Below are 27,752 nucleotides of genomic sequence, written 5' to 3' on the forward strand. Positions count from 1 at the left end.
TCTTGGTAAGCAACTCCAGTGTATACTTGGTCTTGCGTTTTAGGTTGTTGTCTTGCTGAAAGGTGAATTTGTCTCCCAGTGTCTGTTGGAAAGCAGACTGAACCAGGTTTCCTCTTTGATTTTTGCATGCGCTTAGCTTTATTTTGTTTCCTTTTATCCTAAAACACTCCCTACCTATAACATGATGCAGCCACCACCATGCTTGAAAATATGAAGTGGTACTCAGTGATGTGTTGGATATGCCCCAAACATGTGCAGACTTCCTTCTTTTCACTTTGTCAATTAGGTTAATAATGTGGTGTAACTACAATGTAGTTGATCCATCCTCAGTTTTCTTCTATCACAGCCAATAAACTCTAACTGTTTTAGTCACTGAGTGGTTTCCTTCCTCTCCGGCAACTGAGTTAGGAAGGACACCTGTATCTTTGTAGTGACTGGGTGTATTGATACACCATCCAAAGTGTAATTAATTACTTCACCATGCTCAAAGAGCTATTCAATGTCTGCTTTTTTTTATATTTACCCATCTACCAAAAGGTGACCTTTGCGAGGCATTGGAAAACCTCTCTGGTTGAATCTGTTTGAAATTCACTGCTCGTTTGAGGGACCTTACAATTATCTGTATGTGTGGGGTACAGAGATGAGGTAGTAATTCAAAAATCTTGTTAAACACTTATTGCACAGAATGAGCCCATGCAATTTGTAAGTTAAGCAAAATGTTACACCTGAATTTATTTATGCTTGCAAGAACAAAAGMGTCGAATACTTATTGACTCAAAACATTTCAGATTTGTATTCATTTGTAAAAAATGTAATAAAAACAATTCCACTGACATTTTGGGGATTTGAAATTGAAATTCAGGCTGTCACTTCAAAATGTGCAAATAGTCAAGGGGTGTGAATGCTTCCTGAATGCACTATACATGCCTAATTTGGGCCCATTTTAAATATATTGAAAGGGCCTTCTATTACAAACGAATTGTTTACCATGGGTAGGTAGGGGACCTGTGACATTAGCTCCCAGTGGTTCCTAGCGCCTCTGCCATTGAGGCCTAAACTTTCACTGTAGTCACTGTGTTGCTGATTAAAACCCTGTTTCATGTTAGAATATAAAATACAAATCACAGCTCATTTTGAATAAGTGATGGATTAGAAAAAAGTAAAAGGTCACGTACACTTTAAGTATCCCGATTGCACACTGACATTGCAACATTTTATTACATTACACTGTGAAAGAAACACTTAAACCTATGTTATTCTGCAAATCAAGTTCAAGAACGTGTTAGAGAGCAGTAAAGGCTTTTTTAGTATTATACTGTATGTTGATTTACAGTGTAACTTGGCTTCATTATGCGCAGTGGAGAGTCATCCTTTCTGTTGATGATTTGAGCCAGGCCGCTGAACAATTTGTCCCGGAGTAGCAGGATTGGTTTGCGGTAAATCGGGGAACCTTCACCTGATTTGTTGACAAAACCGAACTCGCGTTTGTTTTCCTCATCAAATGAGGGATTACAGTTCTCCATGCAGCAGGATATGATGCTGGCATCACGATTTTCTCTCAAAATAAGAGTCCCCTTACAAAGACATGCTGAACTTGGGTGTAGTAAAAGGTCAATAACACTTCGTATTTTTCACTGCCCCATGAAATTACAACAGACTACAGGTCTACAGACCCTACCGAGTACTCCAAACCCCACTTTTACATCAGCACAATATTTTTTTTCCTATAATCCCAATATTGTCAACATACCAGTTTTAACATTTTATTTTTCAGGAGTGGGCTTAATGTTWAAAAATATATATATATATATAAATTCCGTCTTGCATTTGCTTACAAACAATACATATCGACGTTGATTAAAATATATATTTTGAATGAGTTAACCATGCAATGGTTTGAAATATGGGCTTTAATTTGGAAGGGTTCCTCATTACGATAGTGACGTCGCCCTTTATTGCTGCTTGCAGAATAGTAGTAAATTATGGAGACTGGTGTTAGTGTTGACAGCCATCGGTGGATCAGATGGTGACTTCTGTTTACCGCAAGTCTTTTGAAGAAGTGCATTTTGCAATGCGATTCCTCAGGGTTTAGCAAATAGAGGTAAGTTAATGGTCATATTGTGTTTGTATGAATGTAACGTTAAATGCAAGCCGACGTCGTTGTTGCTGTGAGCTAGCTAGCTAACTACTGTAGCTAGATAGCTGAAAGATAAGCAGCGTGTTAGCCCTTGATCATGACTCAGTTCCATTACACATAAATCATTGGACGAAGGCGTCTTCTGTACGGGGGAGTTTTGTTAAAAGCCCTGATGCTCGGTCTAAATGACTTAAATGTCTGAACATGTACACGCATTGCTTGCGGTGCGGTTTTGGAAGCATAAGGACCTTATCGTTCATATCACCAATAAATAATTTTATGAAAACAAAAGGTTAAATTGATACACCTTTTATATGGTTAGTGTTGCCACATGGCCATATCGCAATGTTATGGGTTGTGTTTACGAAAGAGACCACCTGTGCTATCTAGCGTGCTCCTAACACCTGTGTAACGGAAGAAGGCCGCCAGAAACTTGTCACTGAAAAATGTCAGCTGCTACTGTGATAAACCCGTTAAAACAGTGTGTTTCATTTTGCATTTGTGAAGTTATTTTGATGTGATCTGAAAATATATATATATATTTTAGAAAAGTATCACAATTGAGAATCTATTCACGTTTAGATGGAGTATACAAGCATGTCGTTACACACGCAATTACATCTACTAAATATGCGTATGTGGCCAATAACACTTGATTTGATTTGTCTGTTTGGCTGCCAGTCTACCTTTGTAAATAACATACTTTAAATTAAGGAGTAACGGTAGGCTCTTTTAAGAGTACATCTTGGGCTAGCTAACGTGTTAATGTTGTTAAGAATACAAAAATCTGGCACTGAAACCTCTACCCATGTAGGCCATATTTTTGTCCACTTCCAAAGCAAGTATTTGTATGATATTGAACTTTGACTGTCTCTTACAGCCTGAAAATTGCAAACACATTACACCCCTTACCTGCAATATATCAAGTGTAATTTTGCAGTATATATATATATATATATATATATATATATATATAACCTATTCCTGGAAGTTTTCAACCTGTGCACTATTGTACCCCCGATTGCGTTGTCCGTGGATTAGTTGGCACGGTATGCAAATTGTAGTGGGGTTAGGGTGTCGGGTAAGGTGGAGATGATATGATCCTTAACTAGCCTCAAAGCATTTCATGATTACTGTCCATTGTTTTTGGTCTGGATAAGTTATAATCGTTACAGTGGAAACAACATCCTCTATGCACGTCCTGATGAACTACCCGAACATTTCCCAGTCCGTGTGATCAAAACAATCTTGAAGCATAGATTCCGATTGGTCAGACTAACATTGAACAGTCCTTACCACGGGTGCTTCCTGCTTAAGTTTCTGCCTATAGGTGGGGAGGAGCAAAAATAAACCATGCTTTGTCACATATACCAGATAGGTACAGTGAAATAAAATGTTGTACAGGGTCAGCCATAGTAGTATGGCCGCCCTGGAGCAAATTGGGGTTAAGTGCCTTGCTCAAGGGCACATCGACATATTTTTCACCGTGTTGACTCAGGTATTCAAACCTGCGACCTTTCAGTTACTGGCCCAATGCTCTAACCGCTAGGCTACCTGCCACCCTGAATGGAATGGAGAATGGAGGTATGATCTGATTTTTCAAAAGGAGGGACTTTTAGTTATCCCGGAAGGTAGAGGAGCAATGATCCAGAGTCTTTGATTCGCGTGTTGTACAGGAGATGTGTTGATAAAATTTTGGTAGCATTTTCCTCATGTTTATTTTATTAAAGTCCCCAGCTACTATAAATGCAGCCTCGGGATATGCATTTTCCAGTTTGCACAAAGTCCAGTGTAGCTTCTTGAGAGCCGTCGGCTTGTTGGGGAATATACATGGCAGTGACGATGACCGAATAAAATTATTTTGGGAGGTAATGCAGTCTGCATTTGATGGTGAGGTATTCCAGATCGGGAGAACCAAAGGACTTGAGTTCCTGTACGTTACCACAATCACAGCATCATGAAACATACCCCTCCACCTTTCTATTCCGGAGAGTTTCTTCCTGTCTACATGATGGATGGAGAACTCCGCTGGCTGAATGGAATGGTCGAACAAACCAGAGGTAACTAATTTCCGTTTTTTATAACTACAAGCTGGTAAGCTCTATTCCTGACCATGAGGTCAGTCATGCATCATACCGGCAAGCCTATGCAGTAATTGTCGGTATTGTGGTTCACATTCAAGACACCATGGTTTTACAGAGCCTTTGATGAGCACATTTAAGACTGTCGTCCGTGAAATCTGATTTGTGGGGACATCAAATTGTATACAGTTTTGGCTTGTTATCCGTGGGATACTAAATTAGTGATAACTCTAAATTAGCCTAGTACATTAAATCAATTGCATTTATTTTTTTCTGTTGGACAAGCACATGATCATACGATGCAGTGTCCATTTCAGTTGACCTTGGGGCTGACACAACGTTTCAAATTTACTCCAGTAATCTATGATAGGCCTATGTTGTCGACGTATGTGCTTTCGCCTGGGTACACTTCTTTCCATGGAAACAACAGGATGGATGTTAGCTGTATTGGGGAATTAAAACCAGAGTCCAACTCTGCAAACATTGTCATGGCTTTGGCAGAGGAAATTATAGGCCTATTCATTTCAAGTGCATTTGAATCAGTACGTTTTTAAAACCTTCTTGTTTGAATTGCAATCATTGTTACTGCTCATCTTGAAGGAGTCTATTGATCAGTGTGTTACAACATGGGACCTTCTATTGTAACATGTCACCTTAGGTAGTGGACCAACCTGGTTATGTGCTCCACTTGGTATCATTTCCCTAGGATTTGATTGTTTAGGCTGGCCTATGTTTTGTCTCCAACATTTGTCATTTTTGGTAGCCAGGCATGGGATTGCCTCCAGTCTATTTGTAAAGTGTACTTGACTGTTCTCACAAGTGTCTTTCATTATAGATAAAACAGGTTGAAGGCACTTGTTATCAAGATGAGATCTGGCACGATAAGTCTAATCCAATAAACTACTAACCTAAAACAGGCCTTAAGAGAGGATGTTGCTATTTTTAACTTTGTTTATTCTAGAGCTAGTCAAAACAAAGGCAAGAAAGTTAGACAAGTGTTGTCTTTCAGAAAAGTGTTAAGGGTGCCTCTTCAAATTAGGTGATACGCTTGTTCTTTACTGGCTAGAGGTCAGTCTGCTTTTAACAGAGAAGTACTATACGCTGACAACCGTGTGAAATCAATGTACACTACATGACCAAAAGTATGTGGACACATGCTTGTCTAACATCTCATTCCTAAATTATGGGCATTAATATGGAGTTGGTCCCTCTGTTGCTGCTACTGTATAACAGCCTCCACTGCTCTGGGAAGGCTTTCCACTAGATGTTGGAACATTTGCTTTGGGGACTTGATTCCATTCAGCCACGAGCATTAGTGAGGTTGGGCATTTATGTTGGGCTATTAGGCCTGGCTCGCAGTTAGCGTTCCAATTCATCCTTAAGGTGTTTGATGGGGTTGAGGTCAGGGCTCTGTGTGGGCCAGTCAAGTTCTTCCACACCAATCTTGACAAACCATTTTATGTATGGACCTCGCTTTGTGCGCAAGGGAATTGTTATGCTGTAAATGTTATGCTGTTATGCTGTAAAGGTCCTTCACCAAAATGCCACAAAGTTGGAAGCACAGAATCATATAGRATGTCAGTGTATGCTGTAGCGTTGACTTCCCTTCACTGGATGTAATGTGCCTAGCCTGAACCATGAAAAACCGCCGCAGACCATTGTTCCTCCTCCACCAAACTTTACAGTGGGCACTGCATTCTGGCAGGTAGCGTTCTCCTGGCATCCGCCAAACACAGAATCGTCTATCGCACTGCCAGATGGTGAAGCGTGATTCATCACTCCTGAGAACACTTTTCCACTGCTCCAGAGTACAATGGCGGCAAGCTTTACACTACACCAGCTGACGCTTGGCGTTGCGCATGGTGATCTTAGGCTTGTGTGCGGATGCTCGGCCATGGAAACCCATTTCATGAAGCTCCCAACGAATAGTTATTGTGCTGACATTGCTTCCAGAGACAGTTTGGAACTCAGTAGTGAGTGTTGGACAAATTATTTTTTTACGCGCTTCAGCACTCAGTGGTACGGTTCTGTGAGCTTGGGTGGCCTACCACTTCGCGGCTGAGCCACTGTTGCTCCTAGATGTTTCCACTTCACAATAACTGCACTTACAGTTGACTGGGGAAGCTCTAATGGGGAAGAAATTTGAGAAACTGACTTGTTGGAAAGGTGGCATCCTATGACAGTTCAGTGAGGCCATTCTACTGTAAATGTTTGTCTATGGATATTTAATGGCTGTACTCGATTGTATACACCTGTCAGCAAAAGTGTGGCTGAAATAGCTGAATGCCGTCATTTTGAAGGGTTGTCCACATACGTTTGTATAAACAGTGCATTCGAAAAGTATTCAGATACCTTGACTTTTTCCACATTTTGTTACGTTACAGCCTTATGTTTTTTCCTTCATCAATCTACACACCATGCCCTAAAATGATAAAGCAAAAAGTTACATTTTTTTATATTTTTTATATATATTTTCTCTGCAGATCCTCTCAATCTCTGTCAGGTTGGATGGGAGAGCGTTGCTGCACAGCTATTTTCAGGTCTGCCCAGAGATGTTCCATTGGGTTCAAGTCTGGGCTCTGGCTGGGCCACTAAAGGACATTCAGAGACTTGTCCCGAAGCCACTCCTGCGTTGTCTTGGCTGTGTGCTTATGGTCGTTGTCCTGTTGGAAGGTGAACCTTCGCCCCAATCTGAGGTCCTGAATTTTGTTTCTCATGGTCTGAGAGTCRTTTGGAAAACTCCAAGCGGGCTGTCGTGCCTTGTACTGAGGAGTGGCTTCCATCTGGCCACTCTACCATAAAGGCCTGATTGGTGCTGCAGAGATGGTTGTCCTTCTGGGAGGTTCTCCCATCTCCACAGAAGAGCTCTGGAGCTCTGTCAGAGTGACCATCGGGTTCTTGGTCACTTCCCTGACCAAGGCTCTTCTCCCCTGATTGCTCAGTTTGGCCAGGCGGCCAGCTCTAGGAAGAGTCTAGGTGGTTCCAAACTTCTTCCATTTAAGAATGATGGAAGCCATTGTGTTCTTGGGGACCTTCAATCCTGCAGAAATATTTTGGTTCCCTTCCCCAGATCTGTGCCTCGACACAATCCTATCTCGGAGCGCTACGGACAATTTCTTCGACCTCATGGCTTGGTATTTGCTCTGACATGAACTGTCAACTTTGGGACCTTTTTTATATAGACAAGTACAGTGCCTTGCAAAGGTATTCACCCCCCTTGGTGTTTTTTCCTATTTTGTTGCATTACAACCTGTAATTTTAAATGGATTTTTATTTGGATTTCATGTAATGGACATGCACAAAATAGTCCCAATTGGTGAAGTGAAATGAATAAAATGACTTGTTTTTAAAAAATATAAAAAAGAAAAAATGGAAAAGTGGTATATGCATGTGTATTCACCCCCTTTGCTATGAAGCCCCTAAATAAGATCTGGTGCAACCAATTACCTTTCTGTCACATAATTAGATTGCACACAGGTTGACTTTATTTAAGTGTCACATGATCTGTGTATATATACACCTGTTCTGAAAGTCCCCAGAGTCTGCAATAACACTAAGCAAGGCGCACCACCAAGCAAGCGGCACCATGAAGACCAAGGAGCTCTCCAAACAGGTCAGGGACAAAGTTTTGGAGAAGTACAGATCAGGGTTTTGTTATATAAAAAAATATCAAACTTTGAACATCCCACAGAGCACCAATTTTTAAATCCATTATTAAAAAATGGAAAGAATATGGCACCACAACAAACCTGCCAGGAGAAGGCCGCCCAGAAAAACTCACGGACCAGGCAAGGAGGGCATTCATCAGAGAGGCAACAAAGAGACCAAAGATAACCCTGAATGAGCTGCAAAGCTCCAATCTCCGCTGTGGAGCCTCTGTCCATAGGACCACTTTAAGCCATACATGCCACAGAGCTGGGCTTTATGGAAGAGTGGCCAGAAAAAAGCCATTGCGTAAAGATAAAAAGAAGCAAACACGTTTGGTGTTGGCCAAAAGGCATGTGGGAGACACCCCAAACATATGGAAGAAGGTACTCTTATCAGATGAGACTAAAATTGAGCTTTTTGGCCATCAAGGAAAATGCTATGTCTGGCGCCAACTCAATACCTCTCATCACCCCGAGAACAACATCCCCACAGTAAAGCGTGGTGGCAGCATCATGCTGTGGGGATGTTTTTCATTGGCAGGGACTGGGAAACTGGTCAGAATTGAAGGAATGATGGATGGTGCTAAATACAGGGAAGTTCTTGAGGGAAACCTGTTTCAGTCTTCGAGATATTTGAGACTGGGACGGAGGTTCACCTTCCAGCAGGACAATGACCCTAAGCATACTGCTAAAGCAACACTCGCGTGGTTTAAGGGGAAACATTTACATGTCTTGGAATGGCCTAGTCAAAGCCCAGACCTCAATCCAATTGAGAATCTGTGGTATGACTTAGATTGCTGTACACCAGCGGAACCCATCCAACTTGAAGGAGCTGGAGCAGTTTTGACTTTCTGAATGCACGGTATAGGGTATATAGTAGACAAAAGGACTTCCATCAGAAGATGTTTCAATGTAATGTTGATGTATAGTTTGACCAAACAGCATGAAAGGTCAGATGAAGGAAAATACTTTGTCCATTATCTTGAAGAAAACAGATGTGTCTTTATGCTTACGAGCCGTGCAGTTCACTCCCCACTGGTCACGAGTGTGAAGGAAGTTTTCCCCAAACCAGGGCGCTTCAGACCTTGCAGACAGGTCACACGGCACATTCTTCAGGGTTTCAGGCCATCAGGCAGCGTCTATCTGATAGCCTACCAGGCAGGGAGCACGCAGAGAGATGAGGGTGGAAGTTGATGGTGCTTCTGTCTTCACACTGAGCCTGAGCTACTGCTGATCTACTATGAAGCCTAGTCCGACTCCGAAAGAGGCTGGTTTAGGTTAAGATGAGTCCTCCCAGTCCCACTCTGCTACTGTGGTGTGGGACTGTCCCAGTCCCCCCCCCCCCCATGGCGTTATCTTTCCTGCGATTCGTAAAGATGACGTTGAGCTCAGCATCTCAAGTCCTCTTTACTCGGCGCAAACAAGAGAATAGATCAGGCTACTCAATCAGACGATGAGACTTTAAATGGATTTCATATTCAGGTGTTCTCCATTTTGGGGATGATGCTCACATGATGTATTTATGATTTTCCAATGGAATGATTGGAGTTTTATATCAGAAGGAGACATAAAAGGGAAGATGTGATGCCACAGCATCATATGACCTGGCTAAATTTCATATAAAAAAAAAAAAAAATAGTTTCAACAGGAGATGAGGCTTCTGTCTGAACATTTGAGGCTTCGGGAACATTTTGTAAAGGCTCGGTGCAGTCAAATGTGATTTTGTATTTATTTATTTATTTCTACATTGAGGTTGGAATAATACTGTGAATTTGTGAAGATGCTGATGCCCTTTTAGTGTTAGAGCTGTTTGAAAATAGAGATTTCAGGCCAACTTTTTTGATGGGAAGGAGTTTTGCCCTGCCTGGTGACATCACTTTAAATTAGTCAATAGACACAACCTCTCTGCCAATAATGACTTCAGTTTTCCCTCCCCACTCAGACCACTCCAAGACAGTCATAGATAAATTCTTGCTCGAGAAAGTGCTCTTGCTAAGAAGCTATTTATTTATTATAAAGTAAGTTACTTAATTTTCACCCAGAAATGATTTGATATTGAGAGAGAGAATGCTGCATTGAGCCTTTAACAACCTGTTGGTTAGATCCTTCCTGCTGTGTGTCTCTGAGAGACTGACTACTTTAATAAAGGTTGATGTTTCATGAAGTTCTTCTAAACATGTCATATACACATACAGAATCTCTGGCCCTGSAGATGCACTTATGTGGGGAACCAGCTTTTGTAATGTAATTTCTGAGAACGTTAACGAGCTCAGCTGAGAGGCAGCTGGCTAGGGAGAGGGAGGAGGAGAGCAACCCTGGAGACAGGAACAATATTCTTGTTGTTCCTGTTGTGGTTTCAGACGCTTCAGGAAAGAGGACACTCTCTGGACCTAGCTGCTTCTGTCTGTTTGTCCTCTTTGGCAAACCCTTAACCTCGTCCCCAGGCAAATTGCTACCGTAAATAGCCAACATATACTGCATGTTCAACAGAGATTTGGCTGGTGGACTAAACCCCTAGCTAACCAGCCACTTTGCTCTTACCTAGGCTACTTCATGTCAACAACTCTAACATGTTCTCTGTCCAGCCTTGGCTGAGTTTCCGTCCTTATGGAGCAACATGAAAGCATTTTTTGTTGTTGTAATTGTCAGCCAGACAAAGTCACCTAATATGGAATCCTTCCCTCCTACCATATATTTACTGTTAACTGTCCACCTCTTTTCCTCCCCCCAGGAGCCAGAGATCCAGATCCTTATGGCTGTGTATGATGAGAACCTCCTGAAGAACCCTTTTTACCTGGCACTGGAGAAGCAGAGACCCGACCTGTGCAGCAGAGTGGCAGAGCTACATGGCATTGTGAGTGGCTGTGGGGCCGTACTATAGTACTCAGCCCTTTTTTATATTGTGTATGTTACCAAGCTCAGCAGAATAAAACTATTGTGTTCAGGCTTGCATGATCTTATACAGTAAATATTCCAGCTATAATGCACTACTCCCCTCTGTCTGAAAATGCAGGATTTAAGAGAGTGACGTTTCTTCTTTGTGAGCTGTGTGTAGACTTGGACCAGAATCACACAATGTAAAGGTTCAACATATTGAGCTAGGCCAGCACGACTGTCCAGAAAATGCAGGACAATTTGGTACCACACTGGCTGAAGATTCTCTTTATGGCAAGTCAGCTGCAGGGCACGAGGGCATCCATTTATGCAGAGATAAGAAGAACATAAAGGAAAAGAGTCAATTTTTCATAGTTGAGGGAGGCCATGTTATTGCTTTGGAAAATAGTTTGTCTTGCCATTTGTAGAAAATGGCCACTTAGAAGGTTCTCAGCCTACTTGGTGGTTAGCAAAGGAATATATAGAGGATAATATCTGGACCATTACTATGACTCACCACTGTTAGTGTTCTGGGAAGTTCTCAAATGAGAGCTCTGTCTAGTAACCACCTACTACAGTGAGAGAAGGAGAGGGGGCGAGAGAAAGCTCATGCAGACACTACTGTCATAGGTGTTGAATCGCGTGTGGGTGGTAGGCCGTACCAGAGAAATAAATGCTACTGGCTTAAATGTGAAGTAGCATTTTTACAGTCGGCTCAGGTGCTTTTTATTGTGGGTACTTTACCAATAAAACCTTTTGATGAATCCATTCTCAGTCAGTCACGAGAAGCATTGTTGATTACCCTTGTTGATGATGGTGTGGTTGTGCCACAGGTTTTGGTGCCATGCTGTGGAAGCCTAACCCTTGGTGCATACACAGCAGCCCAGTTTGAAACCTACGTTTTACACCCATCTGGAGAAGGGTATCAGACTGTAGATGGAAAGGTAAGATCCATCTGCCAACGCTACAGTTCCTGTTGTATCATTGGTGCAACTACACAAAATATCATGCAGTTTTATTTTCTCTATACCACAGGAGGTTAGTGGCACCTTAATTGGGGAGGACAGGCTTGTGGTAAAGGCTAGAGTGGAATGGTGTCAAATGCATTAAACACATGGTTTCCATGCGTTTCATTCCATTAGCTCTGTTCCAGCCATTACTATGAGCAGTGCTCCTCTCAGCAGCGTTCACTGCTATATACCCATTTAGTTGATTGTAAACAGCTGCTATAAAGCAGAGCGTTCTTGGTTAAGACATCTTGGTCAACGATACTATCTGTGTGTTTTTGTCCTGTCTGATAGGAGCTGACCATCCAGGACAGCTTGGTGAGACTGGGCTTAGGGTTCCAGGCCCCAGCCAATGTGCCCATCCTGTTTGAGGAGACCTTCTACAATGAGAAGGAGCAGAGCTACAGTATCCTCTGTATCGCCAGGCCCATCGACACCGACCAAAGCCCAGGTAGTACTGCTTTCCTCCAAAGTGACAAAAGTTGATTAACTTAGTGTATGGTTTAGGCCATATTGAACCAGATACAAACACCTATAGCCACCATCTCACTCTCACCTTTCTTCACTCCCTATTTTCTCTCACAGTGGAGGTGACGCCCAGCCCAGCCCCGTACTATCTGAAGAATGTGGAGGATGTCAGGGAGTTCCTGGGCTGCCATGTTGAGAAACTGGACAAGTTCATCAGCAGCTTTTGCCACTCATTTAAGGAGCAGGAAAAGAAGGGACTGCGACACCACATCGTAAGTACTTACCCTAAACAACACACCTATCTGACGCTAGACTGCTTTCGACACCATGTAGAGTCTATGCCCCGACGAATTGAGGTTGTTCTGAGGGCAAAAGGGGTACAACTCAATATTAGGAAGGCGTTCATAATGTTTTGTACACTCGGTGTACAGTAACATGATACACTAATGTATAATATTTAATGGCTAAACTATAGTAATGTACACTAATGTATTGTATGCTATAGACGTATAATAAGATGTTATATGACTTCTGCTTTAACATGTAACTGTGCTCTCCCCTCAGGACTCTGTGAATTCTCTTTATACTAAATGTCTTCAGTGCCTGTTGAGAGACTCGCGCCTGGTGAGTAGCATGTTTTGCTACGGAAAGCAAAACCCATTTTCAAATTATTTTCTCCTGTTTCATGCTTATTGGACACAATACTGAGAAGTAAAGCTGATTTGTTAAACCTCCTTTCAGAAATTGCTGGTCAAACAGGAGCTCCAGATGACTCTCCTCAAACAGGCGGTTGAGGTAGTTCTATCCTAGTCGCCATCCCTCACACTTACTTTCAAATTTGACATGTCTGCTGCTTCTCTGGGTGCTTTTTGGACTGTTTCTTCATTCTGGTCATCAGTGAAATTCTGTTGTGTGATGCTGTAATGATGTAATATATTTTTATGTAAAGTTGTCAGTAAATATTTTTCTCTTTTAGATGTATATACATCATGGTATCCATGATTTCATCTTTAATTTTGTGGGGACTCTTGAAGCCAGCCAGGTATGTAAATAAATATTATACAGTATTTGATAATGCTGTCATTTATAGGCCCAGAATTCCCATGCAGTGAAGGTTAATATCTATGTTTATTATCACTGTTCCAACAGGATTCTGCCTTCAACAAAACCACCAGAGGCCTGCAGGACCTGCAGCAGAAAGACTTTGGGGTCAAATCTGAATTTAGGTTGTTTTTTTTCACGTGGTCTCTTTTAATTTCTGCTTTTTATGATTACAACTCAATAACGTGATGCACATCACATTATAAATCTGTGCTGGCCAGAAAACAAGTCTGCATACAACACAAACAAAAATGAACAGACACCATATTGATCTCCATAATGTCAAGCAGGTTTATAGCAGTAGATCCCTATCAGGTCATTTCACCACTATAACCTGTGCTGTTGTGTCTATAGACTATAGGAGTATGTTTCTCTTTCCACTCTTGTACAGTATCAATATTGATTTATCCTGTTGTACTTCCGTGTTATGTCTCCTCCTACAGTATAAATATCCCTCGGGCCAAGAGGGAGCTGAGCCAGTTGAACCGCTGCACCTCTCCTCTACACAAACTGCTCTGCCTCAGGAAGGTGTCTCTCACAATCATGCAGTCCCCCAGCCACTCCGGTATGTGTCTGTCTGTTTTTTATGTCTGTCTCTGTCCATCCTACCTATGCCATTTCATGTCACATCGGCAGCAGTTTACAGTGTTACAGACTTGTATGGAACCATCACAAATGGGACGGATTCCATTTTAAAGGCACATTTGCATTCCACTGTCAATGGGCTGATTGTTGTATCATCAAATAAAATGTTTGCTTTCATCCAGAAATACTTAAAATGCATAAAAAGCTGATTTACCAATGTTTTATGTAGACATGACATTATTATAAGCAGCCTACAAGTCTTTCAAGGCTGGTCATTGTAACCCAGATCAGGATTTGTTGTCTGTTCTATTCACGCCCTCCCTGGTAATATAATAACTCGGTGTGTACACACAGTCCACAGAACAGAAACTGTAGGGGCCTAATGTGTATGTCCAGTTTGTTTTGCAAATCCAACCTTGTTGGCCACATAACAACCCGGCCCTGTCTCTGCAGAGTGCTGCAATCCGCTCCTAATTTCTGATGGCCAAACAGCCAATTTACCAATTTAAAGCCTAAATGAGGACAGAGGCAGAGTGTCTGAGAGGTTACACTGACTGTGTGGACACTTGCCTGTTTTGTAGGATGAAGCTGTTTTATGTCTTCATTTTGAAGAGCCATTTCTCCCTGCTGTATGCTCTAGTTGTAAACATCACACAGTCACTGAAACTTAGATGCAACCACAGTCATTTAATCATTTCTTTCATTTCCCTTTTCTCCATATGCAGTTAGCTTAGAGGCTCTGTGTGCAGACGACCTTCTGTCTGTGATTCTGTACTTACTGGTGAAGACGGAAATCCCCAATTGGTGAGTAAGGAGTTATAACCTAGTAATAACTTGGACCTAGTAATTAAACAGTCAGTAATTCATGACTAACAGCCATGTTAAACTAACAAGCATGCTCTTCCAGGATGGCCAACCTGAGCTACATCAAGAACTTCCATTTCTGTAATTCCACCAAGGAGGAGCTGAGCTACTGCCTGACGTCGTTCGAGGCCGCCGTGGAGTTCATCAGACAGGGAAACTTCGGCCTGAGCCAGGGACGCGTGGTGAGCACAGTGCAGTACACAGGGTGTCTCTTACATTACATTAGTCCTGGCCTGCTTGGCTTGGCTCAATATTGTGAAGAGGGCTTTATACACCACAAGCACATACGTTGTTGTAGCTGATATCCTATCCAAGCACATTGTTGACTTATATACACCAACTTATCACTGCAATACCTGTGATAGCAGGCCAAAATAATATTGATAAAAACACTCCCCTGTGCAGAGTGAGTGACTATGGCTGTGTGTGAGGTTTGCAGGGCTTAGGTGACCTGAACGACAAAGTGCATTTCACCCAGAAGATAAACCTGCTCTCCCAGAACTCTGCTACCCCCATAGACCGTCTGTTTCAGGTGAGAACCCTGTCCCCTGACCTTTAGAAGGGGAGAAAGCTATACTCTGCATAACGTTATGCTTCATTCGTCAGATGGACACCTAATTTCATTCAGCATTTAATTTTAATAGGAAAACATTTGATTAACTTTTTTCTTTCTTTTTTATCAATTGTGTGTGTTGATCCTTTTTATTTATCTTTGCTGATTGTGTGTGGATTGATGGATTCTGCAGCACATAGCCAATGGTAACGAGGTGGAGGTCCAGCGTGTGTTGAGTGAGAACCAGAGTGACAGGGTAAAGGGGTGCCACCCCCTCTGCTCCTGTGACCACTGTGAGCTCCGTCTCTCTGGGTGGGTACCGCTCCCACGCACACAACTCCTCTATCATAAAAAATGATATTCTCAGTAGGAAAAGTTCTTTCTTTCACTACATCTTGTTATAATCATTTCCCCTTTCTGCCCATTTTAATGGCTTAAAATCATATAGGAACTGAAAATGTGATTATTCTTCAACTCTGTCTGCTTACAGGAGCCTGAATGACCCCTCCATCATAACTCCATTCTCTCGAGACGACAGGGGATACACTCCACTTCACATCGCTGCTATCTGCGGTAAGAGATACCAACAGGTTTCAGAGGTACCTAAAGTTGTCCAGAAAACTGCCTCCGGGCCACACAACAGGGGATTCCTGGTCTGCCACATTCTGTACTGTTCATCCCTTTCCATCTGTCTCCCTCATTTTCCACTGTCTAAATCAAATAAAAAGCCTGTCTTTGCCATGGCAGGTCAGTCCCTGTTGATCGACCTGCTAGTGTCTAAGGGAGCTCTGGTGAATGCCACAGACTACCATGCCCTCTCACCCCTACACCTCTCCTGCCAGAAGGGCTACCAGCGAGTCACGGTGAGCCAGGACGCTAGCAGGATGACTATAGCCGGGTCCCAGATCTGTTTGTGCTGCCTTGCCTACTCCTAAACAGATCTTGAACCAGGCTAGGAGAGCTACAATAAAGATACAAAAAGGATACTTCTATTACAAACTGTATATTGTCTCTGACATATTTATATTTTTCTCACATTCTGTTTGTCTCTCTCTGTACTCCAGCTGCTGCTCTTGCACTATAAGGCTTACTCCGGTGCCCAGGATAACAATGGCAACACTCCTCTGCACCTGGCCTGTATGTACGGACACGAGGATGTACGTCAGTCTGGGGAGTCACTCTCCATTTAAAATCTGGATTTAAGTGCACAGTTTATTCCAACAGCCTTGACTCTGCCACTTTGTGTGGTAACCTGAGTGATAGAGCTGAAGAAATGTAACCAGTCACAGTACATGGGATAGCAGTCACAGTATCTGTATTGATACTGCCTTAAATAAGTATATGGATGATGATGACAGGGGATGACACCCTGCATTGACAGTCTTCTCTATGGTAGTTCAGAGGAGATTGTTCTCAGTCTAACAGTGTTATCCGTGTCTCAGTGTGTTAAAGCCCTGGTGTACTACGACCTGCACATGTGCCGTCTGAACATCCAGAATGACAAAGGCGACACCCCCCTGCACATCGCAGCCCGGTGGGGCTACGAGGGCATCATTGAGGTGCTGCTGCAGAACGGAGCCAGCACCACCATCTACAACAAGGTCAACGACTCTCCACTACAATGTGCCCTCAACTCTAAGGTGAGGAGTAGAGACCCCTGGTCACAGCTGACCAGGCCTCTGCCTGAAACACACTTCTTACATGGGTACTTTAACACTAGGAAAGCAGAGAGTGTCATATTGACCAAAATGTTTTTTTAAATACTCTGCCATTTTTTAAAGTCAGGTCCTTTTCCTGAATAAGTCTATATATAAGTCTTATATAATATAAGAACATTGTGTTCTTAGCAATTTCAAGAAGATCTTATTTTTTTTCCCTGGCAGTCATCCAGCACAGCTGATAATGTTCCATCGAAACTACACTACATGACCAAAAGTAAATGGACACCTGCTTATCAAATCTCATTCCTAAATCATGTGCATTAATATGGAGTTGGTTCCCCCTTTGCTGCTATAACAGCCTCCACCCTTCTGTGGAGATTGGAAATTGTTTAAGGTGAAAAGTTTAAGGTGTTCGGATCACAAAGAAGAACATTCGTGACACGCTGTAAAAAATGTAAAGATGCTGGAGGAGTGCTTGACACCATCTGTGAAGCATGGAGGCAATGTGATGGTCTGGGGGTGCTTTGGTGGTGGTAAAGTGGGAGATTTGTGCAGGATAAAAGGGATCTTGAAGAAGGAAGGCTATCACTCCATTTTGTAACGCCATGCCATACCCTGTGGACGGCGCTTAATTGAAGCCAATTTCCTCCTACAACAGGACAATGACCCAAAGCAAAGCTCCAGACTATGCAAGAACTATTTAGGGAAGAAGCAGTCAGCTGGTATTCTGTCTATAATGGAGTGGCCAGCACAGTCACCGGATCTCAATCCTATTGAGCTGTGAGCAGCTTGACCGATGGTATGTAAGAAGTGCCCATCAAGCCAATCCAACTAGTGGGAGGTGCTTCAGAAAGCATGGAGTGAAATATCTTCAGATTAGCTCAACAAATTGACAACTAGAATGCCAAAGGTCGGCAAGGCTGTAATTGCTGCAAATGGAGGATTCTTTGATGAAAGCAAAGTTTGAAGTACACAATTATTATTTCAGTTTAAAATCATTATTTATAACCTTGTCAACGTCTTGACTATATTTCCTATTCCTTTTGCAACTAATTTCATGTATATTTTCATGGAAAACAAGGACATTTCTAAGTGACTCCAAACTTTTGGACGGGGTGTATATGACATGTGTTTTTTTAGAATGTTGACGTTCAAAAGACTCGTCATTGGCTCGAAGGGGGGTCCCACTCGGCCAGGCTTTTCTGCTGTTAAAGATGAGGCTTAGCATACTAAACATTTTAGTTAGATAAATATATATATTCAGAGAAAGTATTAACAGAAGGGTGGGAATTGTTCTAAGGAAGAAAATATTTCTGAATGGCCTAGCAACAGGATTGGCTTGATATATTTGCCTTGTCATTCAGTATTATTATGATTTTGAACAAGAATGAAATGTGAAACGGTTGTATTAGAAATAGAGCCTACTTTTATGCTTAAGTAATTATTTATTGGCTACTTTTTAATCTCTTAAGCTGATGTATGAACCTGAAAGAATGTGAAGGAAGTAACCCAGTTAGTGATTATCCTTTTACAAAAGCTTTTGTCCTGTATAGCTTAACGCAGTGTGTATCTAGGCTACATACCAGAATGAGTATCAGAGGTAATTCTGGAACAGCTGTGTACATGCCAGAATTTGTAAACGGAACAGTGCTTGTGTGTCAAGGAGTGTGTTTGTGGACGCGTTATGTGCAAATTAAGAAGTATGTGCACATGCGTAAGAGCGTGTGTAACTGAAGTGTACTTGTCTATGCGTCTTTCAGATTCTGACGCTATTGGAGTTGTCCCACAACGTCTCTCATAGAAGAGAGAACAATGATGTAAGTCAGATTTCATCACTTAGGAAGTGACAGAGAAGAGATGTAACTACAGTATTTCATTAGATACAATGATGGCTCTACTCCAGGCAGCCAGCCTGTTAGAACACCATTAACCAACATACTGTAGTTCTACTCTAGACTCTTACAAATATATCTCTTCACTTGCTCTGCTAGGAGCAGCCTGTACTACATGGGTGTCAAACTCATTCCACGGTTTTTGGTTAAGATGTAGACAACTAGGTGAGGGGAGTTCCTTATTAATCAGTGACCTTAATTCATAATTTAAGGACAATGGAAGAGCCAAAACCCGCAGACACTCGAGCCTCTGTGGAATTAGTTTTTGAAACGTGCTGTACGTGTGTGTGTGGTCAGCTGAGTGACGGTGCTCTCTCGCTCTCAGTCCCCAAACCGTTCCCCCCAGGCCTCTGACTGCAGCAGCCGCCGCTCCTCTGTTTCCAGCACCACCTCCCAGAGCGCCGAGGCCAGACCCGACGGAGACAGGGTCCGACACAAAGAGGTTAGAAGGGAGCACTGAGGACCCCTGGGCAGGGCTGACCCTGGCAATGCCTGAGATGAGTAGCATCATCTTAATTTAAGGGGAATAGGGATGTAGTAGAAATTAGATGCACTATTTTTCTATATCGAGGGAAGCTAATATTTGGCGCTTTCACCCAACATTTTTTTGTGGGATGACTCTGTAATTTGTAATCCAGTTTGTAAAGATCTTGCTGGTGTTCTAATATGTAGCCTCACTCTCTCGACTGACAGGTGGAGAAGTTGCTTCGTGCGGTGGCGGATGGAGACATAGAGATGGTGCGGTACCTGTTGGAGTGGTTGGACGAGGAACCAGAGGAGCAGCATGCAGGGCTGCCATCCTGGACAGAACTGTGCCACCCACTGTGCCAGTGTCCACACTGTGGACCAACACAGAAGGTCAGAGAGCAACCCTGGCCTTTCATTCCTACTCCTTGGCCAAGCCCCTTTCTGATATATAGACGATGTCAGTGAGCAAACGGCAAACTTGACACATGGCTGGCAGCACTGAAGCTATGTTGAATGGAAAGTTAGATGTTGAAAAGATATGATTTATGATGTTCCTGCAGTGCTGCCTAGTTAACTTGATGATGTTATTCTTCGTATTTTCCTCTGTGTGTGTGTTTGACTCCAGAAGTTGGCGTGCCTGCAGGCCAGTGGTCTGAGTGTGAACAGCAGTAGTGTGGATGGCTTCACTCCCCTCCACGTCGCAGCGCTCCATGGTCACACAGCCCTGGTGTCCCTGTTCAGCCGCCACGAGGCCAATGTTGACGCACGCAACAGCCAGAGCGCCACGCCACTGCACCTGGCCAGCCAGAACAACCACATACAGGTGGGCACGCAGCACTATATTTCAGCTGTGTTCGATTGAGCTTGCATGGCACATCTGAACAAATGGAATAGTCCCAAAAGCTCAAACCCCGCCCATCGCATTAATCATGTTCAGGTAGTGACATCACTGCTGGAGTGCAACGCCAAGCTGAATAAGAAGGATCACTATGGCAACACTCCTCTGATCCACGCCTGCCTGAGAGGTCACCTGGACACAGCCACTATCCTGCTACAGGTAAACACACACACACACCGTCCTGCCGCAGGAACACACACACACACACCGTCCTGCTACAGGTGACCACACACACACACACACCGTCCTGCCGCAGGTAAACGCGCGCACACACACACACCGTCCTGCCGCAGGTACATGCGCACACACACACACATACACCGTCCTGCCGCAGGTACGCGTGCACACACACACCGTCCTGCCGCAGGTGTTAAGTTCATGTTTTAAGTATCCCTATATTCCTGTTATTACGGGGCTATCACTCAGTCAAGAGTGCGCATGAAGTCTAGTTCGTTGATGGACCTGGCCTTGAGTGTAATGGCTACTTGTAGTGTGTTCATATAGTATAGTAAACTTTGTTAAACTGGAACCTTGTCGTTGTGTCATTTCGAGTTAACATTGGTAGCAGAGGATGGTTTCTAACTACAATGTGCCACCTCACTTCGACGAGAAGAGGTCGTACGAAAGTTGGGAAAATGAACTGGGAATCTGGACACGCGTTACTAATCTGGACGRGAAAAAGCAAGCACTTGCGGTGGTATTATCGCTCGAGGAAAGAGCGAGAGATACAGCACTGGAAATATCCGTTGAGGATTTGAACAAGGATGACGGTATGGGAACTTTGATCACAGCACTGGATTCTGTATTTCTTAAAGAAGAGAAAGACCGTGCCTACGAGGCATATTCAAACTTTGACAGTGTTACGAGAGATATTTCGGTTGCAATGACGGACTACATCATCGATTTCGAACAGATGTACAATAGAATGCGCAAGTACGACATGGTTCTCCCAGATGCAGTGTTAGCGTTCAAGTTGCTAGACACTGCCTGTCTAGATGGTAGGGAGAAACAGTTGGCTTTGACTGCTTGTACTGTGCTGACTTTTGCAAATATGAAGTCGGCACTAAAAATAATATTTGGTGAAAAGACGTCTGTCGCGCCAATAACAGATGGAATGCAAGTGAGTGACGCAGCATATTACACGGAGCAGCAGAGAAAAGGCGCCAACAAGTCACGTTCTCAAGACAACCAGAAGAGGGCGCCATTTCCCGGGACAAATCCTTTGGACAAATATGGAAGGAGATCTAAATGTGCTATTTGTCAAAGCACTTACCATTGGGTTAAAGACTGTCCTCATAAAAATGAACAAGTTAAACTAACAGAGGAAAATGTAAACACAGAGATAGAGCAGTGTAACATTACACTGTTTTCAAATGATCTGATACTGGAGATTTTTATAGTTTAATCCTTAGGATCTGCTGTGATTGATACTGCATGTACACGGACAGTGTGCAAAATGGCTTGATATGCTCTGTCAGTGAACTAAATATGAAAGAAGTACAAAATATGATTGACCACCAAGCAAAAGAGCTTTCAAATTTGGAGATGGGAGAATTGTCCATTCTACCAAGAGAGTTAAGATACCAGCAAAAATTGGGTCAGACTAAGTGTCAATTGAAACAGAGGTGGTCCTACAGATATCCCCTTACTATTAAGCAAAGCTTCCCTCAAGAAGGCAGAGGCTGTACTAGACATAAAAATGACAAGGCAGTGATGTTTAAACAACCAGTGACTCTTGAACTTACTACCTCAAGCCACTATTGTGTAAACATTTTAGACAAAGACATCTCACAGAGTCCATGCAAAATGAGATTCTGACAGACACAGAGCACATGGAGATTCTGACAGTCACAGAGAACATGAGCACTAAAGAAAAACACAAAGTATTGCAAAAGCTTTACAAAACAGTTTGGGACATGATACAGTTGACAGACTTCAGAAGTTACTCAGGAGTTCAGGAATAATGATGATGAGAAGTACGAAACTGGAAACAAAGTTGTACTACAAACGAGTTGACTGTCAAGAGTGGAAAGGACCGGAGTAGTCATTGGTCAAGATGGTGTGGTGATATTTGTGAGGCACGAAGGCGTGATTGTCAGGGTGCATCACTCAAGATTGCGGAAAGTAAATGAGCTGAGAATCAGTAGAATCAGTCTCCTAATGAAAATGACAAAAAGGACACAGTAACAGACACACAAACCTACCAGATGTCACATCCAATGATATGGACACTGAAACTGACACAGGAAATGGAGCAGAGACCTTTAACCATGCCACAGGTTAACTATTGAGCGTTCAAATGAGGAAACATTCAACAACAGCCATATGTGTTAAGAGAACATGGTTGTTCCAATCTGAAAACAGGACAAACTGTTAAATACATGGACAGAGAAAGTGGTATTCCACATACAGCAACCGTCATTGGACGAGCAGGAAAAGTAAAAACACAAGAACTGGTACAACTTGCAGTACTCTGAACCAGCTACACTTTCTGGTACAACAGGGTCAGCTGACCTGTCACTTGTAGATAATATCAGAATTGAATCAATGGAAAATCGAGAAAAACAGAATGACATTCAAAATGATGATGTACTTGAAACAAAGGACGTGTCATTTGACTCTGCTAAGCTAGATGAGCTCAGTAATTGGGGAAAAATTGAGTGTTTGAGGAAGTCAAAGACATTGGCCAAAAATGCGTCTCAACAAGGTGGGTGTGTACCCTTAAAGAATCCTTAACTGGAATAGTGCCTAAAGCACGTCTAGTGGCTAGAGGTTTTGAGGAGCTGGCTGCTAAAGAACTCCCAAAAGACTCACCGACATGCGCCTCAGGTCACTCAGATTGCTGATGTCAGTGATCTGCCAGAAAAAATGGAAACTTAATTCCATAGACATCAAATCTAGATTTTGCAGGAACAGAGCTGTCAAGGGCATTCACATCCGACCTCCGCCTGAAGCTAAAAGCGAAGGAACACTGTGGAAACTAAAAAAAGTGTGTGTATGGACTGGCAGATGGATCACTCTACTGGTACAACAAAGTCAAGGCAACAATGCTGAATACAGGTGGAAAAATGTCACAAGTGGATCCTGCAGTCTTCTATTGGCTTGATCAAGACTGCAATGTGACTGGAGTACTTGCCTGTCATGTTGATGACTTTATCTGGGGTGGCTCACAGACCTTTGCTTCAACTGTGATTCCACACCTCAAAGCTGTTTTCTAGGTTGGCCGTGAGGAGCATGATCATACATTTTTGTTATGTTGGCATAGAGTTTATTACAGTTGATGGCAAAATACTGATGCAACAGGAGAGCTATATCAAGAATCTTCAACCCATCCACATGGATTCTTCAGAGCCGTACAAAGGAATTCCCCTCTGTGGAATTGAAGCTGATAATTTGAGGTCAAAGATAGGACAAATTTTATGGGTTTGATAGACAGAGTAGACCTGATGTAATGTTTGATTTTTGCAACTTGGCATCTAACACAAAACACGCCACTGTACAAACCATTCATGAGGCATACAAAGTTGTTCGTAATCTGAAATCACAACAAGTGATTTTAAAGTTTCAGCATGTGGATAAGATGACTCTTTGAAACTAGTTGTCTTCAGAGATGCTTCGCTAGGGAACCTTACAGATGGAGGCACACAAGGTGGACATCTAATCGTGTTAATGGGTGAAGGAGGAAGATTCTCACCTATCTGTTGGCAGTCAAAAAAAAGGATCACAAGGGTTGTCCGAAGCGGACTTGCTGGAGAAACCCTTGGTCTTGGGGATGGAGTTGACAATGCTATCTTTCTTGCAACTCTGGAGCTTACCACTGGTGAGACAAAACAGCACTTTCTACCTGTAGTTTGTGTCACTGACAACTACTTTTAGTTGATGCTGTGAAGTCAACCAAGTCTGTCACAGAGGAAGACTCAGCATCAAGGAACTTATTCAAGCACAGAGAATCCAGCGGATTCTGTGGTAGACCACAAAGGAACAGCTTGCTGACTGTCTGACTAAAAAGGAGCATCCGGTCTTGTGCTCCTACAGGCTCTCGCTCCTACAGGCCTCAGTAATGGAAAGTGGCAGCTTGAGTAATACAATAAGAACTGTCACACAACCTTTGTAATGGGGATCTTGAATAATATTTGGACATTTAATTATGTTGTTGATGTTTTATTTGTCTTTAAAGAAAAGGGGGAGATTGTTAAGTTCATGTTTTAAGTATCCCTATATTCCTGTTATTACGGGGCTATCACTCAGTCAAGATGCGCATGAAGTCTAGTTCGTTGATGGACTGGCCTTGAGTGTAATGGCTACTTGTAGTGTGTTCATATAGTATAGTAAACTTTGTTAAACTGGAACCTTGTCGTTGTGTCTTTCTCGAGTTAACAGCAGGTACACACGCAACACACACACACACACACACACAACACGTCCTGCCACAGGTACACACCACACCACACACCGTCCTGCCGCAGGTACACACACACACACACACCGTCCTGCCGCAGTACACACACACGCGCAACACCGTCCTGCCGCATGTACACACACGCACACACCGTCCTGCCGCATGTACGCAAACACACACGCACACAGCCGTCTGCGCGGTGACACCCCACACACACCACCGTCCTGCTCAGGTGAACACACACACCATCCTGCTAACACACACACCATCCTGCTACACACACACGCACACCATCCTGCTACACACACACACACACACCCACACACACGCACACCATCCTGCCACACACACACACACCATCCTGCTCACACACACACACACGCTACACACACACATTCTAACCAAACACCATCCTTGCTACACACACACACAATCCTGCTGCAGGTGAACACACAGGCCAACTGTTACTCTTTACAATGTGTGTTCTATGGGCCTCCAGAGCAATGCGTCAGTGAACCTGTCCAACAACCAGGGGAACACGGCCCTGCATGAGGCTGTGAGGGGAGGTCACCTGGTTCTGGTGGAGCTGTTACTGCAGGCTGGAGCCCTGGTCCACATGAGGAACCGGAGACAGAGGACAGCACTGGACTGTGGCAAGGAGACTGGGGGCAAGGTGAGAATAGAACAGCTACTGCATGGTCTAAATACACACTGTATGTTCAGTAGCAGATCGGAGAGAATCATTGATTAAATGTTAAATTGATTAAATGATCTACAGAACACTGAGATCCTGAGGATTCTTCAGAAGGCTTCTGGACTCTCCCCTGATGCTGAACCAATCAAACTGCTCTCTGTGCCCAAGGGGGCTTTGGGTAAGAGAGCCAGTATTGACACCAGCCACTTTTTCCTTGACCTGCTAGAGGGTGACAGTAGAGATGTGCTACAACCAACACACAGTGACAAGTCTTCGTCACCATCTTCAAACTGTGGCTGCCTTCCTATCCTATACCACAGAATGCATTCCTGTGGTATGCTAGTGTCTAACTCATTTCTCCCAATCACAGCCCATTCATTTGTCCAGAGGTTCAAGCTCCATCAGCATAATACCAATGGAAGATGTCAGAAGCTGGCCCAGTCAATCAACAGGTTGGTCTCATGGAAAGGATGACTTGTGTCTCCTAGTGGAATATTTGAACTTGAATTTGCTAAACGTATTAGTTTACCATGTGGAGTTTGTTTGTAGTTGAGTTAGATGTCAAATGTTTTCTAGAAAGTATAGAGAAATGTTTAAGCAGTTAACACAGAGGTCTACAATACAACTTTTGTCATAATAAACTTACATTTTAAGGAACTGCACTGAAACATAGCAGTTCCTTTTAAAATGTAAGTTTATTAAAAGGGATGATGTTTGCAGAGTTGAGCAGATGAAGAAAGGTCTTCCCAGTGTGCCTTCCATCAACTCACCCACTGCCCAGAGGAGGAAGCTGAGACGGGGGGTGACCCTGGAGAGCAGTGGACCTTTCAGCTCCAGCCCAGAGGGAAGCCCCCCGCCTGGGTACCACAGGGACAGCGAGAGGGTCCTGAGTCACTGTCACACCGTGGACACAGAGCACCCCCTATTCCCTCAGTGGGCCCGGGACCTGAGACACACAGGAGAGGTTAAGGTGGACACACATGTAGCCGAAGACCGTTCACACACAGACACTCCCGGTGAGCCTGACATACTTGACGTGTCATGTTCACAGCTGATGGCCGTTCAAATACACACACACAGCCAACGACCCCTCTAATACACTACAAACAACCAGCAGCGACCCGTCACACACACCTAGCCAAGTCAATGAAGGAGACAAAGACCGAGAAGGACATGAAAAGATGTCCTCACCAGATACAGATTTACAGTGGAAAAGATACTGTCCAGAGGCTGGGAGCCCACCCAAAGAGCTGGTAGAAGACCTGGTGGAAGAAAAGGAGATCCTCTAAGGAACGGATGGTTGAGGCAGACCCCAGACGGGAGAACTTGCACAGAGTGGGTTAACCAGAGATGAGTGGAGCCTAGTTCTAGTTACAGAAAGAGGACTTCTATGCTGACTGTTATTGAAAGCACTTTTTCACCTTGCCTTCAGGAAAAAGGGTAACAAATCATGTTAATTCAACTTCATGCGAATGTCATTTCTGTTTTAGTACATTTTTTATTTGGTTGCTCACTCTTCTAAAAGAGAGTAGATGGAACGTTCTAACAGTGACATTATAGCATATCACGATGAAGAAAGTTGGTTTACTTGATAGGATCATCTGCATCTATGCTCCTCTTACATCTGACAGGGTTTTATTTCAACATGTACAATCAGGGCACTGTTTTTATTCTTAACTATTTTGTTTTTTTATTACACTTCTCAGGTTTGGATATCATTTTTAATTGACTGCGTTAGTTATTCCCTTTTTAGAAAACCATCAATTCTTCCAGCCCATCTATAACAAATGACATCTGAATGACTATGCACAGTAAGGCCACACTTGTATCCCAGTGAATGTCACACACAGTTTTCTTGGTTGCTCTGTAGGTAGAGGGAGCAATGTATACACATCTATATACAGTGAGTAGCTCAATTTGTTGACTCCAGAAATTGTACTGTAGTTGTACTGCATTTGAGAATATAGTAACCCAACTGCCATAGTTAATGTCATGGAAATGGGTACATATGTAACCTGTAGAAAACAATATATTGCAAAAAGTGCTTATTTATCATTCAGCAGAAAATTCTGTTTCACCTCAATGGCAGTTGATCCTGCCAAGCAAGGCCATATAGGACCCAACCGATGCTATTGGGAGTTTGCACTTTACTCCTACCATTTTGTTTTCTGTCAACAACACTCTGAAATGTCTGTAGCTCTTTTTGAATTGACATTATTTTAAATGATCGTTATCCAGCACATACAGTATATTTAACACAAATGACTAGCATCAATCAGCGTAGGGATGTATTTTTATTTCAAGGTGACCGTTTTGGTATATGCAGTAGTAGTTATCCACTCCAATTTCAATGTTAATTTATGTATAAAGTATTTTATTTCGAATGTTGAGGCAGTGAACAATAAATAAACCCATGATCTATT

General features: G+C 43.0%; 1 protein-coding gene across 4 annotated transcripts; it reads left to right on the top strand.

Annotated features, from left to right (window-relative positions):
• The first annotated feature begins 1,969 nt into the window (after nucleotides 1–1,969).
• ankrd27 (ankyrin repeat domain 27 (VPS9 domain)) lies at nucleotides 1,970–27,752 on the top strand. Of its 4 annotated transcripts, none has more exons than XM_023985976.2 (27): nucleotides 1,970–2,101; nucleotides 10,597–10,719; nucleotides 11,573–11,683; nucleotides 12,041–12,197; nucleotides 12,332–12,486; nucleotides 12,779–12,838; nucleotides 12,956–13,009; nucleotides 13,191–13,256; nucleotides 13,364–13,440; nucleotides 13,759–13,880; nucleotides 14,626–14,704; nucleotides 14,808–14,946; nucleotides 15,204–15,296; nucleotides 15,511–15,629; nucleotides 15,808–15,890; nucleotides 16,065–16,180; nucleotides 16,382–16,474; nucleotides 16,760–16,957; nucleotides 18,739–18,795; nucleotides 19,196–19,312; nucleotides 19,564–19,728; nucleotides 19,964–20,161; nucleotides 20,276–20,395; nucleotides 25,135–25,308; nucleotides 25,414–25,507; nucleotides 25,700–25,781; nucleotides 26,050–27,752. In XM_023985976.2, the coding sequence occupies exons 2-27, from the start codon at nucleotides 10,618–10,620 to the stop codon at nucleotides 26,423–26,425; spliced, it is 3,207 nt and encodes a 1,068-aa protein (XP_023841744.1). In that variant the 5' UTR covers nucleotides 1,970–2,101; nucleotides 10,597–10,617; the 3' UTR covers nucleotides 26,426–27,752. The 4 variants fall into 4 exon arrangements, with proteins under 4 accessions (XP_023841744.1, XP_023841745.1, XP_023841746.1 ...); XM_023985977.2 differs by having other exon boundaries at nucleotides 19,967–20,161; XM_023985978.2 differs by having other exon boundaries at nucleotides 19,217–19,312.

The sequence above is a fragment of the Salvelinus sp. IW2-2015 genome, linkage group LG4q.1:29, assembly GCF_002910315.2.
Source record: "Salvelinus sp. IW2-2015 linkage group LG4q.1:29, ASM291031v2, whole genome shotgun sequence".
Lineage (NCBI taxonomy): Eukaryota > Metazoa > Chordata > Actinopteri > Salmoniformes > Salmonidae > Salvelinus > Salvelinus sp. IW2-2015.

Bases quoted from the DNA above. Each gene is read 5' to 3' on its own strand.
- ankrd27 (XM_023985976.2), top strand. From the start codon at position 10,618: ATGGCTGTGTATGATGAGAACCTCCTGAAGAACCCTTTTTACCTGGCA. The intron at 15,297-15,510 runs GTGAGAACCCTG...TGGATTCTGCAG, and splicing joins CCATAGACCGTCTGTTTCAG to CACATAGCCAATGGTAACGA. The intron at 15,630-15,807 runs GTGGGTACCGCT...GTCTGCTTACAG, and splicing joins TGTGAGCTCCGTCTCTCTGG to GAGCCTGAATGACCCCTCCA.